Source organism: Sprattus sprattus, assembly GCF_963457725.1.
Source record: "Sprattus sprattus genome assembly, chromosome: 14".
NCBI lineage: Eukaryota > Metazoa > Chordata > Actinopteri > Clupeiformes > Clupeidae > Sprattus > Sprattus sprattus.
Genome location: NC_137912.1, coordinates 11,101,693 through 11,123,825, shown reverse-complemented (window position 1 = coordinate 11,123,825; position 22,133 = coordinate 11,101,693). Strand labels below are relative to the sequence as shown.

The following is a 22,133-nucleotide window of genomic DNA, read 5'->3' as shown; positions in this document are numbered from 1 at the left end:
CCACGGTAGACCATGTCACACGTCAGCAAGCGCGTCACCAGGGCCCCTAATGACACTGCCATAGATAGCATGCCACAAATATATCAATAAATCAATGTTGTTAAACAGCACTGTTTCATAACCGTTGTGATGGTACATCTATTGGCATTGTCAATACTGAAAGCATTTGCTGTGTTGATGATGGGGCTATGGGTAAGCAATGGGTATGATGGGTGAGCATGCTTTATGAAATGTTTTTTTTTAGATCACATGATCCGTTCACGTTCGGTCATATGCAGTGTGCATTTTATGGTTAGGAAGCTGGTTAACACATCAGTGATGGCACTTTATGTGGAGGTTGTGGTACATTTTCAGCTTAAGCTGTGTCTGCCTCTCCATCTAATCTGTAATATCCTTGCAAACTTTTGGTTAGGGAAAGAGGGAAGAAAAAGTTTCAAAATGTTGGCATCAGAACTTGTAAATCTCTCTGATTGTGCCAAGAAGACTTTGACAAGAACACTTCTTCCTCACAGTCTTTGTGCAGTCACCAGCACTTTTCCGACAGGAAGGTGTTGCCTCGGTTGAAGACTGTAATTATTTCTGTTATTTTGTTGGACATGGAACACTGTGCGCTCTTTCGTGGGCTGAATCTCGAAGCTGCACATTGACGCTTGATGGAGGAATATTGATGAACAGTAATGGACGTAAAAGACTTGAAGGCACATAAGTGTGATGGATCATCTTACCATCTTACACTAACTAACAAAAGAGTCTCTTCAGAGACTTTCCCTCATTGTGAAGTTAGGCATTTTGCCATCACAGATCCATAATGTTGCCTGTACAGTCAAGAGGTAATCCCTCGGCAGAGCAGGAATCTGCAAAGCTTCTGAACACAAAGAAGCTGGGCTACATCTGTATTAGCGTGGGATTCTGGCAGGACTTGGCGTACCGCTGCTCCTGGAGGTGTCTGCACAGCAAAGCCGAGCGGAAGCTGCCACTTCCACTGAATGGGGGGGATTGGGTTTTGGCATGTGTGCTCACCGGGACACAGGATTTGGAGTATTCCGATGCTTTTGGCATGGCACTCCGGACGTGCAAACCCTGTGTTTGGGCAGGAGTGGCACTGGCTGTCTCCATGGTGACCAGGTTAACATTTAAGTGGCCAGCTAACTCAGAGCAGGACCGTTCTGACGAGACTAGAGGCCGAAGAAGAGCAAGCAGATACTGTGGATGACAGGGATAGAGAACATTGGTCACTGAACGGACAGATGTGTGTGTTAAAGAGAAAGCGAGAGAGAGAGAAGAGAGAGAGAGAGAGAGAGAGAGAGAGAGAGAGAGAGAAAGAGAGAGAGAGAAAGGAAAAACATTCTCATTTTTGATAATAATCAGCATGTACAACAGTGTCTGTTTTAGGTGTGGATTGTGACGTGTGTGCGTGTGGGAGTGCACTGTTGTTCATGTGTGTATGACATGGATTCCCACAGGTAAAATGAACAAAACATCACTCCTGTTGTAATCTATAAAAAGAAGCCTGACAAAGAATGACAAATGACTCATCAACCAATGCTGATTTTAAGCTGTGGTGCCTCATGCACTGAACACCTTACTGAATCTCCACACTATACAGTACAATCAACATCCTCGCTTTCTTCAGGCTATCATCACCCACACATACAGACACATACACATGCACATGCTCTCCCTACTTCTCTGCGGGTCACAGGTAGTTGATGGACCCTCTCTGCCCTGTCCTCATGCTTCTCCTGCTGTAAGGTTGGGAGATGGAGGTGCTGTGTTTGTGTGTGTGTGTGTGTGTGTGTGCGTGTGTGTGTGTGTGTGTGTGTGTGTGTGTGTGTGTGTGTGTGTGTGTGTGTGTGTGTGTGTGTGTGTATGCCTGGACCCTCTGTGCCCTGTCCTCTTGATTCTCCTGCTGTAAGGTTGGAAGATGGAGGTGCTGTGTGTGTGTGTGTGTGTGTGTGTGTGTGTGTGTGTGTGTGTGTGTGTGTGTGTGTGTGTGTGTGTGTGTGTGTGTGTGTGTGTTCCTGGACCCTCTGTGCCCTGTCCTCTTGCATCTCCTGCTGTAAGGTTGGGAAATGGAGGTGCTGTGTTTTTCTCACAGTGAGTTGAGAGGGAGGTCACTCATGCATGCTGGCAGCGAGTGCTTGCAGGAAAAGGGCTGTGCCAGTAAGTGTTGGAGAAGAGACCAGAGCTGGTTGCCATCTTGTACTATACAGGGACACTTTTTTTCTTTTTTTTAAAGGAACACTACAAAGCATTACAGTGTGTAAAAATGCTTACTGACACTGAATTAAGAGTCAAAAATGTCATGTTTGGAATAACAGCATTTGGTCACACTTTATTTCAATGGCCCCCTATAGACTATCTACACATACTCAGCTATCTGTTCAAACCCTGTTAACTACAATCTGTGGTTAAGGTTAGGGTTGGGCTTTGGCTAAGGGGTGGGTTTGGCTCAGAAAGATGGAACTAGAATTTCAACAAACCGTCCTTAAGTCTCCGTGGGCAGACTGTCCAAATAAAGTGTTACCCAGCATTCAGCTTTGTATTACTGTTTCATAGATCCAAATAAGGCCCAAAAGTACAGCTGCTAAAAATTCAACACTTCACCCTCTGAATGTGTTAGACTTTGAAGGGTGAGATAAAGAGATACCCGCTAGAGAGAGGCAACAAAGTTCCTCAGTAGTGGGCTACTTTGTGCTCTAGTCCTCTAGTATATGTATATATATTTTTGATGCATGTCTTGCATCAAAAACACACAGAAATAGAGGATTTAGGAGCTGAAATGAAAAATTAACATTAAATATCCTGGAGTGAATCAATCTGGTCAAAGGCATGGCAAAGAAGTGTTGTTTACTGATGGTGGGCTGATGCATTACAAGCTCCATGTCCAGTTAGTTAGGAACGTTAGCTTGTAGCCTACTGTGAAGTTAAATAGGTACTACTGTGTTCGTTCGAATGCAGTACAGCACTTCACAAGAGCTCTGTGTCCTACTTGTATGTTCGCTCAGTATGTTTTGTCTTCTGTTTAATGCGTCAGAATGTCTGCCGTTTGTTTAATTTAATTAGTGAGTCAACACGGCATACACTGTCTGTTACCAAATAATGTGAGTAGCTTGAGGTTGTTACATGGACCCTAGGCGTACAGCTCACATACCGCAGCATATCCGGTATGCTCCTCTCTTTCTTTATTCAAACAGAGTCAAAACTACTTCAGTGTTTTTCAATATCTTCTGACATCACAATGCTTTCTGACGCAAAGGGATTGCTCGACAATGCAATTGGTCACCTTAAAATAAACATTTCAGTAATTATTTCAGCCTGGCCGTGGACACTTACTGCCTTAGAACACACTTTAACCTCTCTCTCTCTCTCTCTTTGGAATATCTCCTTTTTTGTGTAACAGTACATGCGCTGCCGTCATTCTGACCGTACAAATTTCACTGACCAACCCTTTAAGGGTGATGGACGGCAACAGAAACCACTCAGCCATGAAATCCATCAAATATGAGAGAGAGAGAGAAAGAAAGAAAGAAAGAAAGAAAGAAAGAAAGGAAGAGAGTGGGAGAGGGAGAGAGAGAGAGAAAGAGTCCTTTAATGAAAAGGAAATTGAGAGTGGATAACACTACAAGGAAGACAAAAAGACAGCAAAAAGAGTGAAGCGAAAGAGAAAAACTGTTCCCCCAGTTTCCTTTGATCATCACATAGAAGCTTCATTTTAAAAGCCTCCTCCAAGATTGCTCAGAGTTATAGGTAAGCATCAGTTATAACACAAACCATATACCATCTTGGAAACATTAGTTTGAGGGGGAAAAGCACTCTTGCATAATAAAAAGTACAACAAGAAAAGGCATCAAGAAAAGGTCAAAGCCATCCTCCCATTGCAAGCCTGTTTTTCATACCGCATTGTCAGATAAATGACCATGCTTTTAATGCACACATTGCCACTGTCTTTTCCCCACAACCCACCATTGTTTTGAGAGGTGTCAGGGGAAGCTCTCTCCGCACCTGACATGGTTCTATGAAATAAGGGGCATTGTCAGAACAAACACCAGCATTAGGGGAAGCACTGCTACTGTATATTCATTCTATGCGGAAGCAGCTCTTTGCACATTGCTTCTGCAAAACATAACACTTTCTGAAAGCAAGCTTTCCTAGCCCCAAACAGTTTTAATACATTGTTTGAGATTTGGTTCTGGCTGGTATTCTGTATAGGGTCTCCTTTACTGTAGCTCAGTTATTTCTCTGAGGTGAGCTTTTGAAGAGTACCTTGAGGCGTTCCGTGTAAATGCCTCTTCATCTTGGGTGCTTCCCTGTGGGATCTGCCCGAATGTGTTTTGTCTAAAATGAAGTCAAAAATCTAGTATGTATTCCACTAAGTCAAATATCTAGTATATATTCCAGTTAGTCAAATATCTAGTATGCATTCCAAGCTTCTGGTGTGATGTGCTAAGAGCCTCGATAGAGCCAGATTAAGAGATATTTTCTTTTTGATGTAATACATGAATCCCATGATCTTTATATTCCTGTATGTTATTCATTGATTCTGCTGACATCTGGAGACTTATCTGCTTTGAAACATCCTTGACTTTCCATCTTTAAAATTCTACGCTTTTCCTGTGGTGTTCTTTTTAGGGCATGCACAGCATTAAAACCTGCCCGTGTTCATTAACATGGACTTAAAATTACATGCACAGCAACTATAAAAAATACACCTCCTCAAGCATTTTCTTTCTTTCTCTTTATTCAAAGATTTGTAGGAGCAGGTTTGGCAGGTAGGGCTGATTTGTAAAGCACTTACTAGCTAATATCTGTCCTGCGGGGGTGCTGGCAGTTCCTCAAAAGGTTTATGCCCCCCACCCCACCCCTGCCCTCTTCACCGAGGGGGCTTGAACAAGCACTATGACTTTCTTCCGGTTGTCAGAGAGACGCAGGGCCCCAGAGGTGACGTGATGTGGACTTTTGGCGAGAGCACATCCTGGGCACCTCCTTGCACCTCCACTCTCCTGCATCCCACCTCCATCGTGCACGTAAGAGGCTTAAAAACTCCACAGGGGAAATAGGAAAACAGCAGGGGCTGAAAATATAACTTTGCAAGAGTGGGAGAGAGAATGAGAAAGGCGGCATGAGAGCAAGAGCGAGCGTGAGAGAGAGAGAGAGAAAGAGAGAGAGATATAAATAGAGAGAGAGAGAGCGAGTAAATGAGAGGGTGGAGGGGAGGAAACGAGAGGAAGGGAGGCAGACAAGCTTCCCAAGCTCGAATAGGAAAATTTGATGGAAATTTGAAAATTTTGGAGTCACTGCAAACGGTAATGTAAATATTGCAAGTCCTATTGCAGGAAGAGAGAGAGAGTGAGAGAGAGAGAAAGACAGAGAGAGCGAGAGAGATGTGGGTAATAATGATAGATGGGTCCTTAGTGTACCACCTCAGTAATTACTTCTCAGATGGACCATTGGCAGCTGGAGGAGGCTGAGGCAGAAAGTCTTTGCCCTTTGTGAATAACACACAACTCAGGTGTTCCTGTAGAGGACAGAAGAAAGGCCAGAGGTTGTTAAGACTGCCAGTGTTGGACTTGAGATCCCCTAGCCGCCATGAGACCTCTCTTCAAACCCTGACATGACACACACACACATACAAACACATACACACACACACACACACACAAACTCACACACACACACACACACACACACACACACACACACACACACACACACACACACACACACACACAAACCCTTCACCCTTCACCCTTCTCTTCAAACCCTGACATGTTCTCCCACATCCCTCTTTCTGCAAGTTATCTCTTTCTTTTCCTTTGCCCCCCCTTCCTCCCCCCTTCCTCCCCCCTTCCTCTCCCTCTTTTTCTCCCGTGTTTTCACCCTCTGTTGTTGGTACCTCAAGGGGGAGAAGGGGATGCCCGCAGGTCCTCCAAATCCTCAATAAAATCAGAAGCAATTACAGCAGAGCAATCTTGCTGCAGGGCACATCCTGTGAGTGTGTGCTTAATTACAGCAGGCGCACACACGCACCATACACACACACACACACACACACACACACACACACACACACGCACGCACACACACACATTTGTTTGAGTATGTAAGGAAGATGTCAGATGGCATGATGGCACTGCCATGAAGGAAAGCCTCATTAATCAAAAAACCTAAATCTGACTCTCTGGCTCTGAGGGTTTCTGACTTGTTTTTCCTTTATTGCCCTTTAAGGGGCAGATTAGTCTTTGGGGCATCCCAGACTCGATAGATAGAGTGAGCAGGTGGCCGTGGGAAACAGAGGAGAGATGAGAAATGTTTATTCATCATTGGGGAGAGACTGTGGAATTCAGAGAGGAAACTAACAGTTCAGCCCCACTTTTCTAATGCACACTGCCACACATCCATAGAGAACATTTATTCAGATGCACACACATTCCTTCTTCTCTCACACACACACACACACACACACACACACACACACACATACACTAACCAGAACCCTTGTACACATGTTTTATGTCCTCAGACTTCAAATCACCCACTCTACCATTTCCTAACCAACTGAAAACTGAATGATTTTTATCGTCCCGTCTCACAGCTACACATGCATGCACACACACACACACACACACACACACACACACACACACACACACACACACACACACACACACACACACACACACACACACACACACACACACACACACACACACACAAACATACACACACACAAACACAAACACACACACACACACACACACACACACACACAAACATACACACACACAAACACAAACACACACACACACACACACACACACACACACACACACACACACACACACACACTGTCTCCACTGATGCTGACATTTCCCCCAGCCTTAAGTTCGCCCCCGCCAATCACAGCACCAGCAGCCCCTGATCGCCACCACTCTCTCCCCAGCCTCAGCTCCTCTGTCTGTAACGGAGCTCCCGCTCTAACCCATAAGCTCCTTTAGCGGGCTGACCGACATTAAACCCCACACGGGGGCCAGCTGCGCCACTGATCAGGCTCCCGAGCCAGCCAGCGCTGCTAAGAAGACAGCCCAGCCCGGGCCGGCGCAGCACGGCCAGCTCCCGGGATCCGGCTCTCCCTCCCGCGGGGAGGGCATAAATCACGGGCACGCACCGGCACTTATGGGTTCACCGAGCAGCCGTGGGGGAGCATGGTAGCTTGTCTGTGTCCCACTACTGCCATCTATGGGTCAGTGGTCGCAAGAGCAGGGAGGAGAAGCATTGAGCGCACAAGTGAACGTGGCAGTGCTAGCAAGTGAGACACAGAGAGGAGACAGTGTGAGAGAGGAGGAGGAGGTTGTATGTTAGACTGCCTTTGTGCATGCGAAGGACAGGATTAAAGACAAGGGGAATGCAAATAAAAAGATTGAGCAGAGGGAGAGTCATAATGAAAGGAGTGGGAGAGATCAAAGGTCGTGTTCTCTCGGCTCTGTCTGCTTTGTCTGATCTTATCTAGAACTACACACATTCTATCATTTCAAGTGAAAACCGCATTTTATTGAACTCCCCTGACTGCTATTCCCTTATGCAACATTTATAACTGGTGCTCTTTCTTACCGATTCTCACTGCATTCATATCTTTCAATGAATTCACTTTTTCTGTTTTTTCCTCTCTCTCTCTCCTCTGCAGCTGTCCTACAGGTGTCCATATCATTGAACAAGGTGGAGCTTAGTGTTGGAGAGTCCAAATTCTTCACCTGTACAGGTAAGACGTCACCCTTCTCTCTACAGATGTTGCATGTTGTACAGATGTTTGATGGAACTAACATACTCGACACACTTTGTACACACTCTGTCGCCCATCTGCAAGGTTGTCTAGAGTCTAGACCATTCTGAACAGATGTTACAGAAACTAAAAGATGATAGGAGGCTGTTGTGCAGGCTTTGTGATTCCTGCGAGAAGAGGCAGCTAGAGAGTGAGTGTTAATGGCAAAGACTTGAATGAGTATGAGTGAACCCCCAGAGGGTCATCACTCCCACCTCCTTCACGTATTACTCTAACAGGCTCTCCATGGGGCAAACACAAACACTGCTGTGAGGAGAGGATGGTGATAGTGTGTGTGTGTGTGTGTGTGTGTGTGTGTGTGTGTGTGTGTGTGTGTGTGTGTGTGTGTGTGTGTGTGTGTGTGTGTGTGTGTGTGTGTGTGTGTGTGTGTGTGTGTCTGTGTGTGTCTGTGTGTGTGTGTGTGTGTGTGTGTGTGTGTGTGTGTGTGTGTCTGTGTGTGTATGTGAGGGGGAGTGAGAGAGAAGAAGAGGGGGAAGGGAGGAAGAGAGACAGATTGAAAGAAAATAGGGAAAGGGAGAGAATGACAGAGGGGGAGAGAAAGAGATTAGAATGAATAAGTGGATCATGTTTGAGGGCTTCAGTTGACTCCCAAACTGCCTTGCAGCGCCGGGGAGTGAGAGTGCACTGATGTGACTAAGTGGAATATTGAGAGAGAAGGAGTGTGTGTGTGTGTGTGTGTGTGTGTGTGTGTGTGTGTGTGTGTGTGTGTGTGTGTGTGTGTGTGTGTGTGTGTGTGAGTATGTGTGTGTGTGTGTTGGGGGGAGGGGGGGGGGGGGTCGGTTGGTCACTTCATAGACTGTCAACTGCACTAGCCTGCAGGCAACACCAACAGTGTTACACAGACACCACTGTAATAGGAGAAGCACGATGTCTCACTGAATAAGGCTACACACACACACACACACACACACACACACTAACCCACATACACACACACACACACACACACACACACACACTCAAGCACACACCCACACACACACTAAAGCACACACACACACACACAAACATTTGCCGACAAGCACACCGTCTAAACACAAACATAAAATACAGCAATGCTTGACACGGAGGAAAAACCCAAGAGAACAGATTGAGAAACAGAAACAAAGAAAAACACGACGTATGATTTACAGAGCCAATAACATTACACATTCAACTTGCTACACACACAAATAGCTTCTCACTGAGCAATCCCCTATGGTGAAACATGATTAACCTTGACATATACTTTACACATGGATGTTCTAACACTTCTAAAACACTAAATCCTCAACTATGGAGTGTTTCAGTATAGCAGAGGTGAATGACCCATCAACATGGCCACTGACTTGACCTCCCTGTGGAAATCTAAAGGAAAGCATGATAGGAGATCTGCTTGCAGGGTAGAGATCTATGTCCGTGTGAAGAGGCTAGTCCTCTGCGGAGGAGAAGAAGGAGAGGACTGAGCGTGTCTGAAGAGGGAGGACTCCTGAAAAACTTCATCAGACAGACACATCATAAACACCAGATACGTGAAAATCCAAGGGATTTGGTTCTGGACAGACAACAACAATCTTGCAGAAACGACGCATTGGAGGCTCACAGGAATATATGGCGTCCTCGTCGACCACCTGTTGACCAGTCACGAGAGTCTGTCTCCCACCTGGAGGGTAATTGGTTCCCGTCACACGTGATTAAGTGCGCATCACCGATCCCTTCGCCTGGACAGTTAATTGATTTCTATTCCATTTCTCCCTCGTGTCCTTCTCTCTCTCTCTCTGTCTCTCTCTCTCTCACCCTCTCTCTCTCCCCCCTCTGTCTCTCTCTCTCTCTCTCTCTCTCTCTCTCTCTTGCTCTCTCCCCCCTTTCTCTCTATCTCTCTCTCTCCCCCCCTCTCTCTCTCGCTCCTCTCTTTCTCTGTCTCCCCCCCTCTCTATCTCTCTGTCTCTCTCTCTCTCACCCGCTCTCTCTCTCTCCCCTTTCTCTCTCTACCCCCTCTGTCTCTCTCTCTCCCTCTCTCTTGATCTCTCCCCTTTCTCTCTATCTCTCTTTCTCCCCCCTCTCTCTGTCTCTCTCTCTCCCCCTTTTCTCCCCCCCTCTCTCTCTCTCTCTCTCCCTTTTCTCCCCCCCCCTCTCTCTCTCCTCCTCTCCTCCTAACAAACAGCCCAGTTGTGCCGCCTGACCGTCTCCTCCTGCTACTTCCCTCCTTGCTACACACTCCCTGACGAATAGAAAGGGCACACTTCATTATGAACGAGGGATGAGAAATACACACAACTATAACAGTGGGGAGGGGAGGGAGAGCAGGAGGTAGAGAACAAGGGATGCGGCAGACGAGTGCAGGGCTCAATTTAGTTTCCCCTCTGCCACAAGGGAGCTCGGACACAATAGGCCTCATGATGCTCGTGCCGAAAGATTCACTGCAATATCCTCTCTCTCTCTCGCTCAGGCTTCTCAGCCTCCATCCATCACTTTCCCTGTCAACATCAGCCTCCGAATAGTCAGAAGGCCGTCAGTCAGGGCAGAAGTGCACATAATAATGTCAGCATTTGTTTATTTATAGCTTCAAATAACATGTTGCGTTCAAACATCATTACTTTATATTATGTATATTCTGTGGAATGACTGCTTATGTGTTCATCTGTAATATTAGCACAGATGCTGCAGCATCGATCCATAAATATTTTACATTTCATCTGACATTTTTGGGATTTGATAACTATCTGAAATTGGGATGTTTGCCCCGTTTGTGAAATAAAATTGGAGATGTCAGGCCAGGAATTATGGGTGAAAAAGTATGTAAGTGTCTGTTGCCGATATCAAATCTATGGTATTTCCTAATGTAGAACATGGCTTGAATCTACGGGGCTTCATGAGTTTTGAAAAAGATAATATTGCTGGTCCTAAACATTTTTAAAACACAGTTTTAGTCACTAGGCATACTGCCAATGTCTCTTGGAAACACCACCCAACATAAAATTATACGTTTATTTTTTGGGTATTTTTCAGAAGGCTGCACTGACATGATGACCAATAGTGGCACAGATGAGGCCTCAGTGACACATCAGAGTGCCATTTTCGACTTGAAACATTTCCACACACTCCTAGCCATCCCTGCACAGGTTCCAGGATGTGTGTGGCAGTATCATGCCAGGTTAGAGCTGTCCACCCACGGCCTGACACGCCATGTGGTGGGTGGTGGTGGGCACGGTGTAGACACGACCAGCTGGTGTCCACAGATGCCCCTCCTGTTCGCTATGCCCATGAGACTCTGGCACATGTTCTCCCCAGCAACACTCTGCTACTGTTCCCACCCAGTCCCCCCTGTACACAACCCTGTCCTCTCTCTCCTCTCTCCCTCCTCTCTCTCCTCTCTCCCTCCTCTCTCTCCTCTCTCTCCTCTCTCCCTCCTCTCTCTCCTCTCTCTCCTCTCCCTCCTCTCTCTCCTCTCCCTCCTCTCTCTCCTCTCTTTCCTCTCCTTCTCTGTGATCTTGAGCATTACATTCATTTCCTTGTTGGCTCCATGTTTAGCCTTATCCATCTCCAAATCCCTTGGGAGTTTCCACCTCCTGCTTCTCCTTCCTCCAACCAGGTCCAAGGGTGCCTGCCCTCTCCGCCAGGCCTGCCTGCCTCTGCTCTCTCTTGGGTGTGATAAGAGCTTGGTACCCCACATGTGTGCTTGCTATGTAACCAGGAGAGCTAGCATTGTACTCAGTGCATATTATCATACAGGGATGCAGCCTTTTGAAAGCATCACTGAACAACCACCATTGTTTCGTGATTGAGACATTTGAATCCTGAATTTGAATCCTGAATCCCATTCTGTCTTAGTGAGTGTAGTGGTTGCTTAACAGTGACTCTGAGAGATACACCCTGGATTAGGGGGATTCACCAAGGAGGAAAAGAGGGTTTTAGTCAGCTCTTTCAAACTGATCAGGATGAGGAGCAGAGAGGATGAGGTGGTGTGTGTGTGTGTGTGTGTGTGTGTGTGTGTGTGTGTGTGTGTGTGTGTGTGTGTGTGTGTGTGTGTGTGTGTGTGTGTGTGTGTGTGTTGTGTGTGGGTGTGTTGTGTGTGTGTGTGTGTGTGTGTGTGTGTGTGTGTGTGTGTGTGTGTGTGTGTGTGTGTGTGTGTGTGTGCGTGTGCGTGTGCGTGTGCGTGTGCGTGTGCGTGTGAGAGTGTGAGTGTGAGTGTGAGTGTGAGTGTGAGTGTGAGTGTGAGTGTGAGTGTGAGTGTGAGTGTGAGTGTGAGTGTGAGTGGGAGTGGGAGTGGGAGTGTGTGTGTGTGTGTGTGTCTGAACTGAGACATCCCTCTACTTGTTGTATTTTCACAGCTGAGTCACTAGATGTCGTTTACAAGGCATGGAGAGAGGGTTAATGTTCCTTGTCGCAAGAAAAGGCCCTGGATGATTTAATGACAATTGCATGATTTTCTGAAAGAGAGAGAGAAATTGCATTAGATCAATGGTAATTTGGGTGCTTTGGCACCGTTTCATTTCATCAATATGCGTTTTGCTACACTTCCAGTTAATGTGTGAAATAATGGATTCCCCTAATGACTGACCAGGATTATGCTGCTGTGAAAGTATGTGATAATATCTTCAGAGTAGGGCCTGCTCCAAGTGTAGATGGTCTTTCACATAAAATGCACACACACACACACACACACACACACACACACACACACACACACACACACACACTCTCTCTCTCTCTCTCTCTCTCTCTCTCTCTAGAAAAGAGAGAGAATCAATGCAAGAATGTCTTGGATTCTTTTTTTCAATGTAAAAAGTACAATTTCAGGCTTAATGTGTTACATTATTGGGTCTGTCTGAAAGCCATGACAGTATATACAGTATATATATATATATATATATAGTATACAGTATATACATAAAATATAAATTAATAATAGAACCTCTCAATGAAGAGCTGAAACACTCAAACACCAGGATGGACCATGGTTCATCAAGGACTCTGTAGTTCCCTTATACTGTTTTTGGTTACACTTTCTCTAGGCCCAGTATCCATAAAGCATTATAAACACATTCATAAATTTTTATAAAGTGTTCATAATGCATCATAATGATCACAATTCTATATACAGAATCATGACAACACTCAAAAAGCGTTAAGATGTGGTAGTATGAGCCCTTCCAGCTTGAAGTATCACATCTATTATTATGAAGGCTTGCATGGAGTCACATATGGGTCCATGTAGAGCATTTGGTGGATAAACAACTTTTGACAAGGCAAAGCTGTCACCAGTGCCATTATCAAGAAGAAAAATAAGCTTTATGTATACTTTATAACCTGTTATGAACGTGTTTAATACTTTACGACTCTAGGTTTTCCTATAACACTAAAATGTGTCATAATATATGTCTGTTTCAACTCTCTCTCTCTCTCGCTCTCTCTTTCTTCAGTCATAGGCGAGCCGGTGAGCCTGACCTGGTTCAACCCTCAGGGCGAGCCCATCGTGTCCACCCAACGGGTAGTCCTGCACACAGAAGGGGTGCGCTCCAGACTCACCATCTACAATGCCATCGTGGAGGATGCTGGCATCTACCGCTGCCAGGCAAAGGATGCCAAGGGACAGAGCCAGGAGGCCACAGTGGTGCTGGAGATCTATCGTGAGTGTGCTACAGTCAGTCAGACCATGCCTGATGAATCAGTTTGTATACACATACTATAAATGAGTGTGTTAAAGTCAGTCGGACCATGCCTGATATATCAGAGTGTATACACATACCATAAATGCTGTTGGTGCCTTATTACATTGTATGTCGCTTTGGATAACAGTGTCTGCTAAATACCTGGCCTTTACCTTTACCTTCATCCTTTTACATTGTTATAAAGGTTTTATAAAGAGTTTATATCAATATCAACTCTGTGCCAGGTAATCTCAATATAGTTGTTTCACTCTGTTCAGTTTAGTTGATAAGGACAGTCTGTAATATACACAGCTTTAACTTTGTAATGCCTAAAAACATACTGTACTGATCTATCACTGAAATATCATTTCATAAATACTTGTCATGTTTAAATCAGATTAGACACACAGAATAATACGTAGCTATTGAAACATGGGAGAATAAATGGTAAAAGCTCAGCTGCATGGAAGCTTTTCCCTGTTGTTTGTCCCTTTGTTGTTTTATTTGTCAAAATGAAAGGTTTTAGGGAAGCAATTTATATTTGTTGTGGGCCTATGGTTCTGGTGAATTATTCCTGAATAAAATCCTGTCCCTGGTTCACTGCTAGAGCGCTTGGCTTGGGCAAGTAGGAAACAGTGTTTTCTTTTTTTGGTTGTCCAGCACTCTGAGGTTGGGTGTTAGCACGAGTTTTATAGCTACTTCCATCATGTTTACTCGCGAGGGAGGTAAAAGTGCATGGAGACCAAATGAAGTGAGGCATATTTTAAGAGCCATGTTAACAGTGCCAGACCTTTCATTCATGTCTGTGACCACCTGCTAAGCCATCTCATTTCTCACAACTCCACCTGGCATTACATTATCAACACATTATGACACAAACACAAACACACACACACACACACACACACACACACACACACACACACACACACACACACACACACACACACACACACACACACACACACACACACACACACACACACACACACACACACACACATACATATACACATACACATACAATATACAGTACATGCATATACATATACATATAATATAACAAACATACATATATATACATACATACATATATTACACACACACACAATACAAGGGTCAGCATAACTATAAAACCTTAGACATATATTATCTGATCACATATTTTAAAAAAGTGAAATGTTTTTTCATGAGCTGCACATTTACATTTTAAAAGCAAACCTCCAACTGTGCGGCTGGACTCAGAGGCACTGCATAGCGGGTCTGCCATAAATATAGCAGATCAAAGATGGAGTTGGGCGATTAGTACGAAGGGAAGCATATGGTTCCTACTGAACTTATCACCCCCCTGCAAACTCCCAGCAGAGTTAAGTGTGAGTACATAGGAAAAGACAGTTTACGTTTTTATCGTGGTGCCAAGCCACCCCACTGCCAACCCTTTGTGTAGAGAACAGCTTAGACAAAGAGTGGGAGAGAAGGGGCATTGCATCGCTTTATATACTGCTGTTCAGGCCAATAAAAATCTATTTAATGCTAGTTTTATTGAGCAGTTTGTCTTCACTGAGGTTCATTTGCAGGAGGTGGAGGATATCTGATGTGTGATTTAAGGAGGTTGAAGGTGGGTGTTTCGCCACCGTGGCTCGAAGGTTCAAGGGTGACTCTACAGCCAGAATGCACTTCAGGGCTTTAATCACACTCTTTGATCCGGAATGGCCGCCACTGCGGTGAACGGTTGCCCCTTATAAGTGGCTGTGCTCCCTGAGATGAGAGGGCACGATATGGCATTGCCAGGCTGTTGCCCTGTGGGTCATGATACACTTGGCAGTGTTTCAGGCAACATGGATAAGCTACCCCTGTACATGGACTGAAAATTCTACAAAAGGGATGCCTATAGCAGGGGTTACAAAACATATACGTTTGTGTGAAAATGCTGTCAGTTTTATCTACAGGTAAATTGAATAACACATTTGAAATGTTTCACATATTTAGGTTCTAAAAGTGAACCCTTGACTAGCCTCTGCATCTGATTTCACATTATAGTGGGCCTGTCACAAATATATTTCTGAAATATGATGAAAAATGCTATCAGGAATATCTACAGGTAGAACTTTTGTTGGTGTTATTTTTCCTCATCCTATGGAATGTTGCCTTGTGATGTTGATGTTGAATAGCTGTTTTGTGTTTGTCCTTTAGAGAAGCTGACATTCCGGTCAGTTCAGACACCGCAAGAATTCCGCCAGAGCGAGGATGCTGAGGTGGTGTGTGATGTCATCAGCTCACCAGTCCCGGCGGTCTCCTGGTTCTACAAGAACAAAGAGATTTTGTCCGAGCCAAACAGTAAGACTAACATCTGTAAACAAACGTATATGTGTGAGTAGGGAGATCAATTTGTTGTTAAGATTGCATGTCGTTTTGTTCTGTTGTTGTCAAAGGAACAGACTTAAGGCATTTGATTGCTTTTGTGGATGTTTTAGAGTAAACAATTTCACAAGAATCTTTTTATTGATTGACATGAGGATCCTTTGATTAACATTACTATAACTAGATGCTCAATACATGAGGAGATTATGAGAAGAGTATAAAGTAGTAATGAATTAGTTAAAAACAATAAACTAATCTTAGTTGTGTCTTTTGCTAGTATCTCTATACCTGTTTGGTTATAGGGGAGAACATGTTCAACTGCTACCCTCCAGGAAAATGATCAATCATCCTTGGTGCTGGATAAAGACACATGAAAGACTTCCAGTCAGAAGATAATCAAATGAAAATAGGTTGATGGGGATAGGCTGGCGGTACTTCTATGCAGATGAGATTTTATGAAGTGCACACGCAACAAACGATGAAGAATAGATCAGCACCCATGTAACGAAACACGGCTTTTGTCACCTCAAACATGAATGGAGCACCGCACACCATGAAAACGCTTTGAAAAGAAAGAATTATGAATTGTATTTAAATTAGTATCCTTTTGTAGTGTGTAGTGTGTGTGTGTGTGTCTTTGCACACCTGACCAAGGACCCCTTTTGTGTTTAGTCTTTGAAACTATCTCTGTAATACACAGAACTACTTCAGTGCCAGACAGAAAAGTTGCCTCACATCTTTAATTGGAATTTCAGTGTGTGACACAGAGAAGCTATCTGCTCACCCCGCCGCTGCAGATTAGAAGGTGGCGATTTCAGACACACTCCGATTACTTTCATTCTATTTACGGTGCAGGATTTGTCTTTATCTCTCGTGTGTGTTTTTTTGAAAGAGGGGGAGATACGGTTGGTATTTATCGGGCATTGGATAACATGTAAAGTACTTGAAGAAAAGGCTTTTGGAAGTGTGATCAACGAGGTGTTTTTTTGGCATATTAAATATCTTGCGTGTATTTTTTGAATGGGGAGATACGGTGGGTATTTATCAGGCATGGATAACATGTAGAGCACTTGAAGAAAGGGCTTTTGAAAGTGTGATCAACGAGGTGTTTTTTGTGCTACATTTTTACGTAGAGAAAAAGGGCTTCTCAGAGATGAAATGGTAATGATGTGTTGGTGCTGTACTCTCTTGCCAGGCGCTTGATATCACAGTTCTTTTCACAGCTGCCATTTAAAAAGCTCAAGATACAGCTACTTTAAGGCATCAATGCAAGACACCACTTTTGAGAAGTGAGCTCTTTTCCCCTAAAAAACCTTCCATCACACAAGCAGAATCCCTGGTGAATCAGAGTGTGGTCAATACTGTTGGTTCATGGTGAGCTTACCATTGATCTTTCTCTTGTCTATCACCCCTCTCTCTTTTCATCTCGACCTGAAGACAGGTTCCAAGTGTTGCCCAACAACAACCTTCAGATCATGAGAGTGGGCAAGTCGGATGAGGGGGAGTACCGCTGCGAGGCTCGTGTCGAGGCCAGGGGTGAGATCGATTTCAGGAACATCGCTGTGGTCGTCAACGGTAAGTGTTTCCCAGCCACCTATACAACCCGCGTTTCCCCCGGCAACCCCCTGCGTCCTTAACCCATAGTGCACTGCACCTTAAAGCCCTCTGACTGGCCCCTGGCCTTGCTATCTCGCCTATTGAGACACTCTCTTGAGAGAGAGTGCAGGCCATTGATCCAGATACGGCCACTTACAGAAGAAGAAAGGAGCCGGGCAGCATAGATATATCAGGGAACAGAATGAGGGAGACACGCTGAGAGAATAGGAGAGAGAAAATACAAACAAGGGTCCCTAGAAAGGCTTCCTTCTTGTCAGGAATATCCATGTCTATGAAGTATGCACACACACACATCAAACAGTAGACTCATATATAAAACAGATGTGAAATATTAAATATTCATCAAGTGCAACATGCTGTTAAGTAGACTCATGTGTTTAGGGGATTCCAGAAGTAGACTCCATTGTACAGAGCCTGTGTTCTCAATCTAGCTCAATGTACAAGCACTCACTGGACAAGCACTGACTATCGGTTTGACTGTCTCTCCTTTTGTCAAATCAAATATTCTGATACCGGCAAGAGTATCCCTCCTCCTCCAACTGAGTTCCTACCCTCACAAGGTTTTAAATTGAATGACCTAAATGATTGACTTTAGTGCTTTCAGTGATTCACTTAGAGGAGACCTTGTGATGATTATGTTAGTCCACCCCAAGCCATGGAGCGGGTTTTCGCTTCCTCAAGGCACTCTCTGTTTGTTCAATTCTGCATGTATTCCACTCAATAGCGAACGACTCAGCTTTTCTCTCCTTGATTTGGTGGAATAATATCTTTAATTCCAGTTTTTGATCCTCGTTTTCCGAGGCCCGTTTTAGAAACATTCAGAGGGTTCTGATTCCTGGCGCTTCTACAGCGCAATCCTCTAAAGATTATTTCGGTGACGGCGTATTTCAATTAATGCTCTGCCCCCGGGTTAGCTGACTCACCAGGCTTTGATACAGGAGAAGAAAAGGAGAAAAAAAATGGCGGGGCACTTTTCTTTTGTAATGTGTTCATTTACCTTCATTTGCTTCAGTGGCGTGACTGGGCATGGGAGAGAAATTAAACTGCGGAATTGTGTGTGTGTGTGTGTGTGTGTGTGTGTGTGTGTGTGTGTGTGTGTGTGTGTGTGTGTGTGTGTGTGTGTGTGTGTGTGTGTGTGTGTGTGTGTGTGTGTGTGTGTGTGCGTGTGTGCGTGTGTGCGTGTGTGCGTGTGTGTGTGTGTGTGTGTGTGTGTGTGACTGGGCATGGAAGAGAAATGAGATTGCAGAGTGCTGTGAGCACAGAATCTACTTGAGGAAGACTAGTGGAATGTCTGTTTTCTAACACAGGCTAATGACATTCATGTACAAGAGCAGTGTGTGCATGTGAGGGTGTGTGTGTGTGTATGTGTGTACATGTGTGTGTGTGGGTGTGTGTGGGTGTGTTTGTGTGCAAGAGAGAGAGTGTGTGAGTGTGTGTGTGTGTGTGTGTGTGTGTGTGTGTGTGTGTGTGTGTGTGTGTGTGTGTGTGTGTGTGTGTGTCTGTCTGTCTGTGAGTGAGAGAGAGCGAGAGAGAGAGAGAGCGAGAGAGAGCGTGAGAGAGAGAGAGAAAGCGAGAGAGAGAGCGAGAGAGAGAGCATGTGTGTGTGTTTGCTCAAGGATGATAAGAGACAGAAAAAAAGCACACACGCTGCATTCAATTTTCCATCACCACATAAGGTTCTGGGGGATGTCCAATAAGTCTCCTCAACGAGCTGTCCCATTATCCCAAGCAACATGCCAGCAGCAATCTGTGGCCGGGACAGAGTGGCATACTGCCACCATCCATCTGCTCCTAGCCCCCTGGGACGATGGCATGGAGCTTTCAGTCATGCAGCACCCGGATGGTCAGATACAAGGATCTCTAATGTGCCACATCAAAAATGGATGCCGCCAGTACAAATATGTGCAAAATGTGTGTCCCATTGAAAAGCAGTGTTTAGGTTTTGCTTTCAGATTTGCTGAAGAAAACTAATTTTGACACCTTCGGTTTCATTGTTGTTGTTGTTGTTTTCTCTGCTTAACAGTCCCATAGGAAGGTTTTAGATCTCAAAGATGGCTCATTGACAGCTCAGGAGACCTAGATGTGACTCTCATTATTTTGTTTATGCATCAATTTAATCATAGATTTGCTTCCTACACATCCTTAGGAGAAACAGTTTGAGACAGAAATCAGATGAGGCACTTTACTGTAACAATCTACCATAACTGACGGAAAAATCTCACCTATCTCTCTCCACAGCAGCTTTGAACAATCTTCTTGTCATATTTAAACATACTTTTTTGTAAAAATGTGTGCCCAAGCCCTAAACATCAAAGTTGTCTTGAGAGAGAAACAGAGGAGGAAATATAGGCATGTCTAGGCATTGGTGAAAACTCAACATGATTTGTGCCCTAATGGAGATTTCTGCTTTAACTCACATATGATTGATTTGGTCCATATAGAAGCAAGAGATTTCCTACTTTTTGTTCCAATTATTATCATTTCTGTCATGGGGATCTCTTTTTAGATTTTCTTTTTTTTCTCATGGGATGTTATTTCCTGGTGTCAAACTAGGAATAACATTGTCTGCTCTTTCCCCAATGTGTTGGACATTCGTGACTCACAGTCGTGCATTCAGAGGAGAGAGACTTCCAGACAGAGCTCTGTAGTGGTGCAGCTATGGCATGCCATACACACACTGCATTTGTAAAGAGCACAGAGACAGAATTTTTCCAGTTGTGTTTGTCCTTGGCTGAAGTTTTTTTCAATTTCGAAGTCACAGACCATTACCTTTCTCTGAACTTGAAATGTTGGAGGTACTGTTCAGTATTGAGAATTGGGTCGTTCCGAGATCCCACCACCTGCTTTTTCTCTCCGATGCCTCATTACTGTATCATGATTGATGTCTTTACTAAATATTGTAGTTCTTCCTATAAAAAAATACCCTTGAATTGACAGGTTGTCAGAGACTTTTCATCTCTCTCGGTCAGCTTCTCTGTAGCTGTCATGTTTTATGCATGTTTGAGATACATTATTCTGCTTCGTCACCCTGACTTCAACAACACACTCGTCCAGAAATGATGATTTTTTTACGTTCTCCGTTTCTTCTTTCCTCTCATAGCTCATAGTTAAGTTGGTACCAGAGGCAAGGTGTGGGGATATTTTCTCTCTGCAGTGAAGGCTGTGGTATCAGTAGTGATCAGAGAGCTGCAGATGGCTGCAGGAGGATGAGTTCCTTATTTAAGTTTGCGCAGAGGGGATGAGCTGATGTATTGAAGGCAGCGACAGGAACAGATGGGGAGGAATCAGCCAGGGAGAAAGAGAGTTTTTAGAGAAAACATTTGAGTATTGATCTCTCACTTTTCTGTAGTCTCTCACAGCCTCGTTAGCTTTCTTTCTTTCTTTCTTTCTTTCTTTCTTTCTGTCACATCGTTGTTCCTTGTGGTCTGGTCATGTGTGTCTGTGAAGTTCTGTCTTATACATCAGTAAGGTCCAGACGAACAATGTATTCATTTCTGATTGGACAAGAGGCATTCCGTGAGTGAGGATATCATGGCACAAACCCACTCAGATTCACTCCACGTTTGATATGTGTTAACTGTTAAATTGTTTGACATAAACAATTCATTAATTCAAGAGCACAGAATAGCAGACAGTGTTACAATGTTACATTTGACAGTATTGTTGTGAGGAAAGGGGGCAAATGGAGTAAGAGTTATGTACAAATGAGCATGTAACTTAGAGACAGGTGTGTGTTCAATTTAATGTACACAAATGGCCTTTCTGGCCCAACTTGGCTGCTGGGTGACAGTATCTGTTGCTTGGCAACGCTTGCCACGTTTTTGGGAGCATGAATGAAAAAACCCTGTAAAGAAAGGAAAGAAATCACAATCTGGTGTCTTGAAACTCCATCACTTGTAGAACTGTTGTATGAAATCACAACCAAGTGATCTCCCCACGTCTGTGTTTAGCTGTCCTGATGACCACTCTCACTCGTGTCATATCGCTTAATGACTGTGTGTTTGTCACTGTGTGCGAGAGAAAGAGAGAATGTCATTGTTTGCTGGTGTTTAGAGTTACATGTTCTGTGTGCTCTTAGTGTGTTGGGGCACGTATATTTGTGCACATGCATGACCATGTGTATGTACAGTACGTAAGTGCTAATGCATTTGTCCATGTATTTGATGTATACATGAACATGATCACATCGCCTTGGTTTGAATGTGTGTGTACATGCATCGGTAATGTGTGTGCATGTAGTGTATGTGTGTGTGTGTATGTGTGTGTGTGTGTGTGTGTGTGTGTGTGTGTGTGTGTGTGTGTGTGTGTGTGTGTGTGTGTTTAAAATCTATTAGTTTTGTGGTGGTATGTATGTAATTCTCTACCAGCCAGTTTCCATATTCTTGAAGGATTCCCTTCCCTTTTACAAACAATACAGAGCCCCCCCCCCCCCCCCCACACACACACACACAATCACAGCACCACCACCTTGTCCTCTCTCTCTTTCTCATCCCCTCTCTTCCCTTCTTCTTCTCTCTCTCTCTCTTTCTCTCTCTCTCTCTCTCTCTCTCTTTCGCTCTCTCTCTCTCTCTCTCTCTCTCTTTCACTCTCTCTCTCTCTCTCTCTGTGATTCTCTCTGGCCTTCGTCAGTTGCGTGTTGTTGAGCCGTTGCTTTGATGTCTTTATGTTCAACAGTCTCAGCTCAG

The 22,133-nt window shown here is 44.4% G+C and overlaps 1 protein-coding gene across 1 annotated transcript in view; it reads left to right on the top strand.

Moving 5' to 3' along the window:
• Nucleotides 1-22,133, top strand: part of LOC308375078 (neural cell adhesion molecule 2) — a gene marked incomplete at both ends in the record, with an annotated part of 203,364 nt that overhangs the window by 132,898 nt on the left and 48,333 nt on the right. Inside the window, 4 exons of the mRNA XM_080851123.1 lie at nucleotides 7,685-7,759; nucleotides 13,243-13,449; nucleotides 15,664-15,807; nucleotides 17,269-17,406. Of these exons, the coding sequence (XP_080707249.1) occupies nucleotides 7,685-7,759; nucleotides 13,243-13,449; nucleotides 15,664-15,807; nucleotides 17,269-17,406 (564 nt within the window). The remainder of the gene's footprint in view (nucleotides 1-7,684; nucleotides 7,760-13,242; nucleotides 13,450-15,663; nucleotides 15,808-17,268; nucleotides 17,407-22,133) is intronic.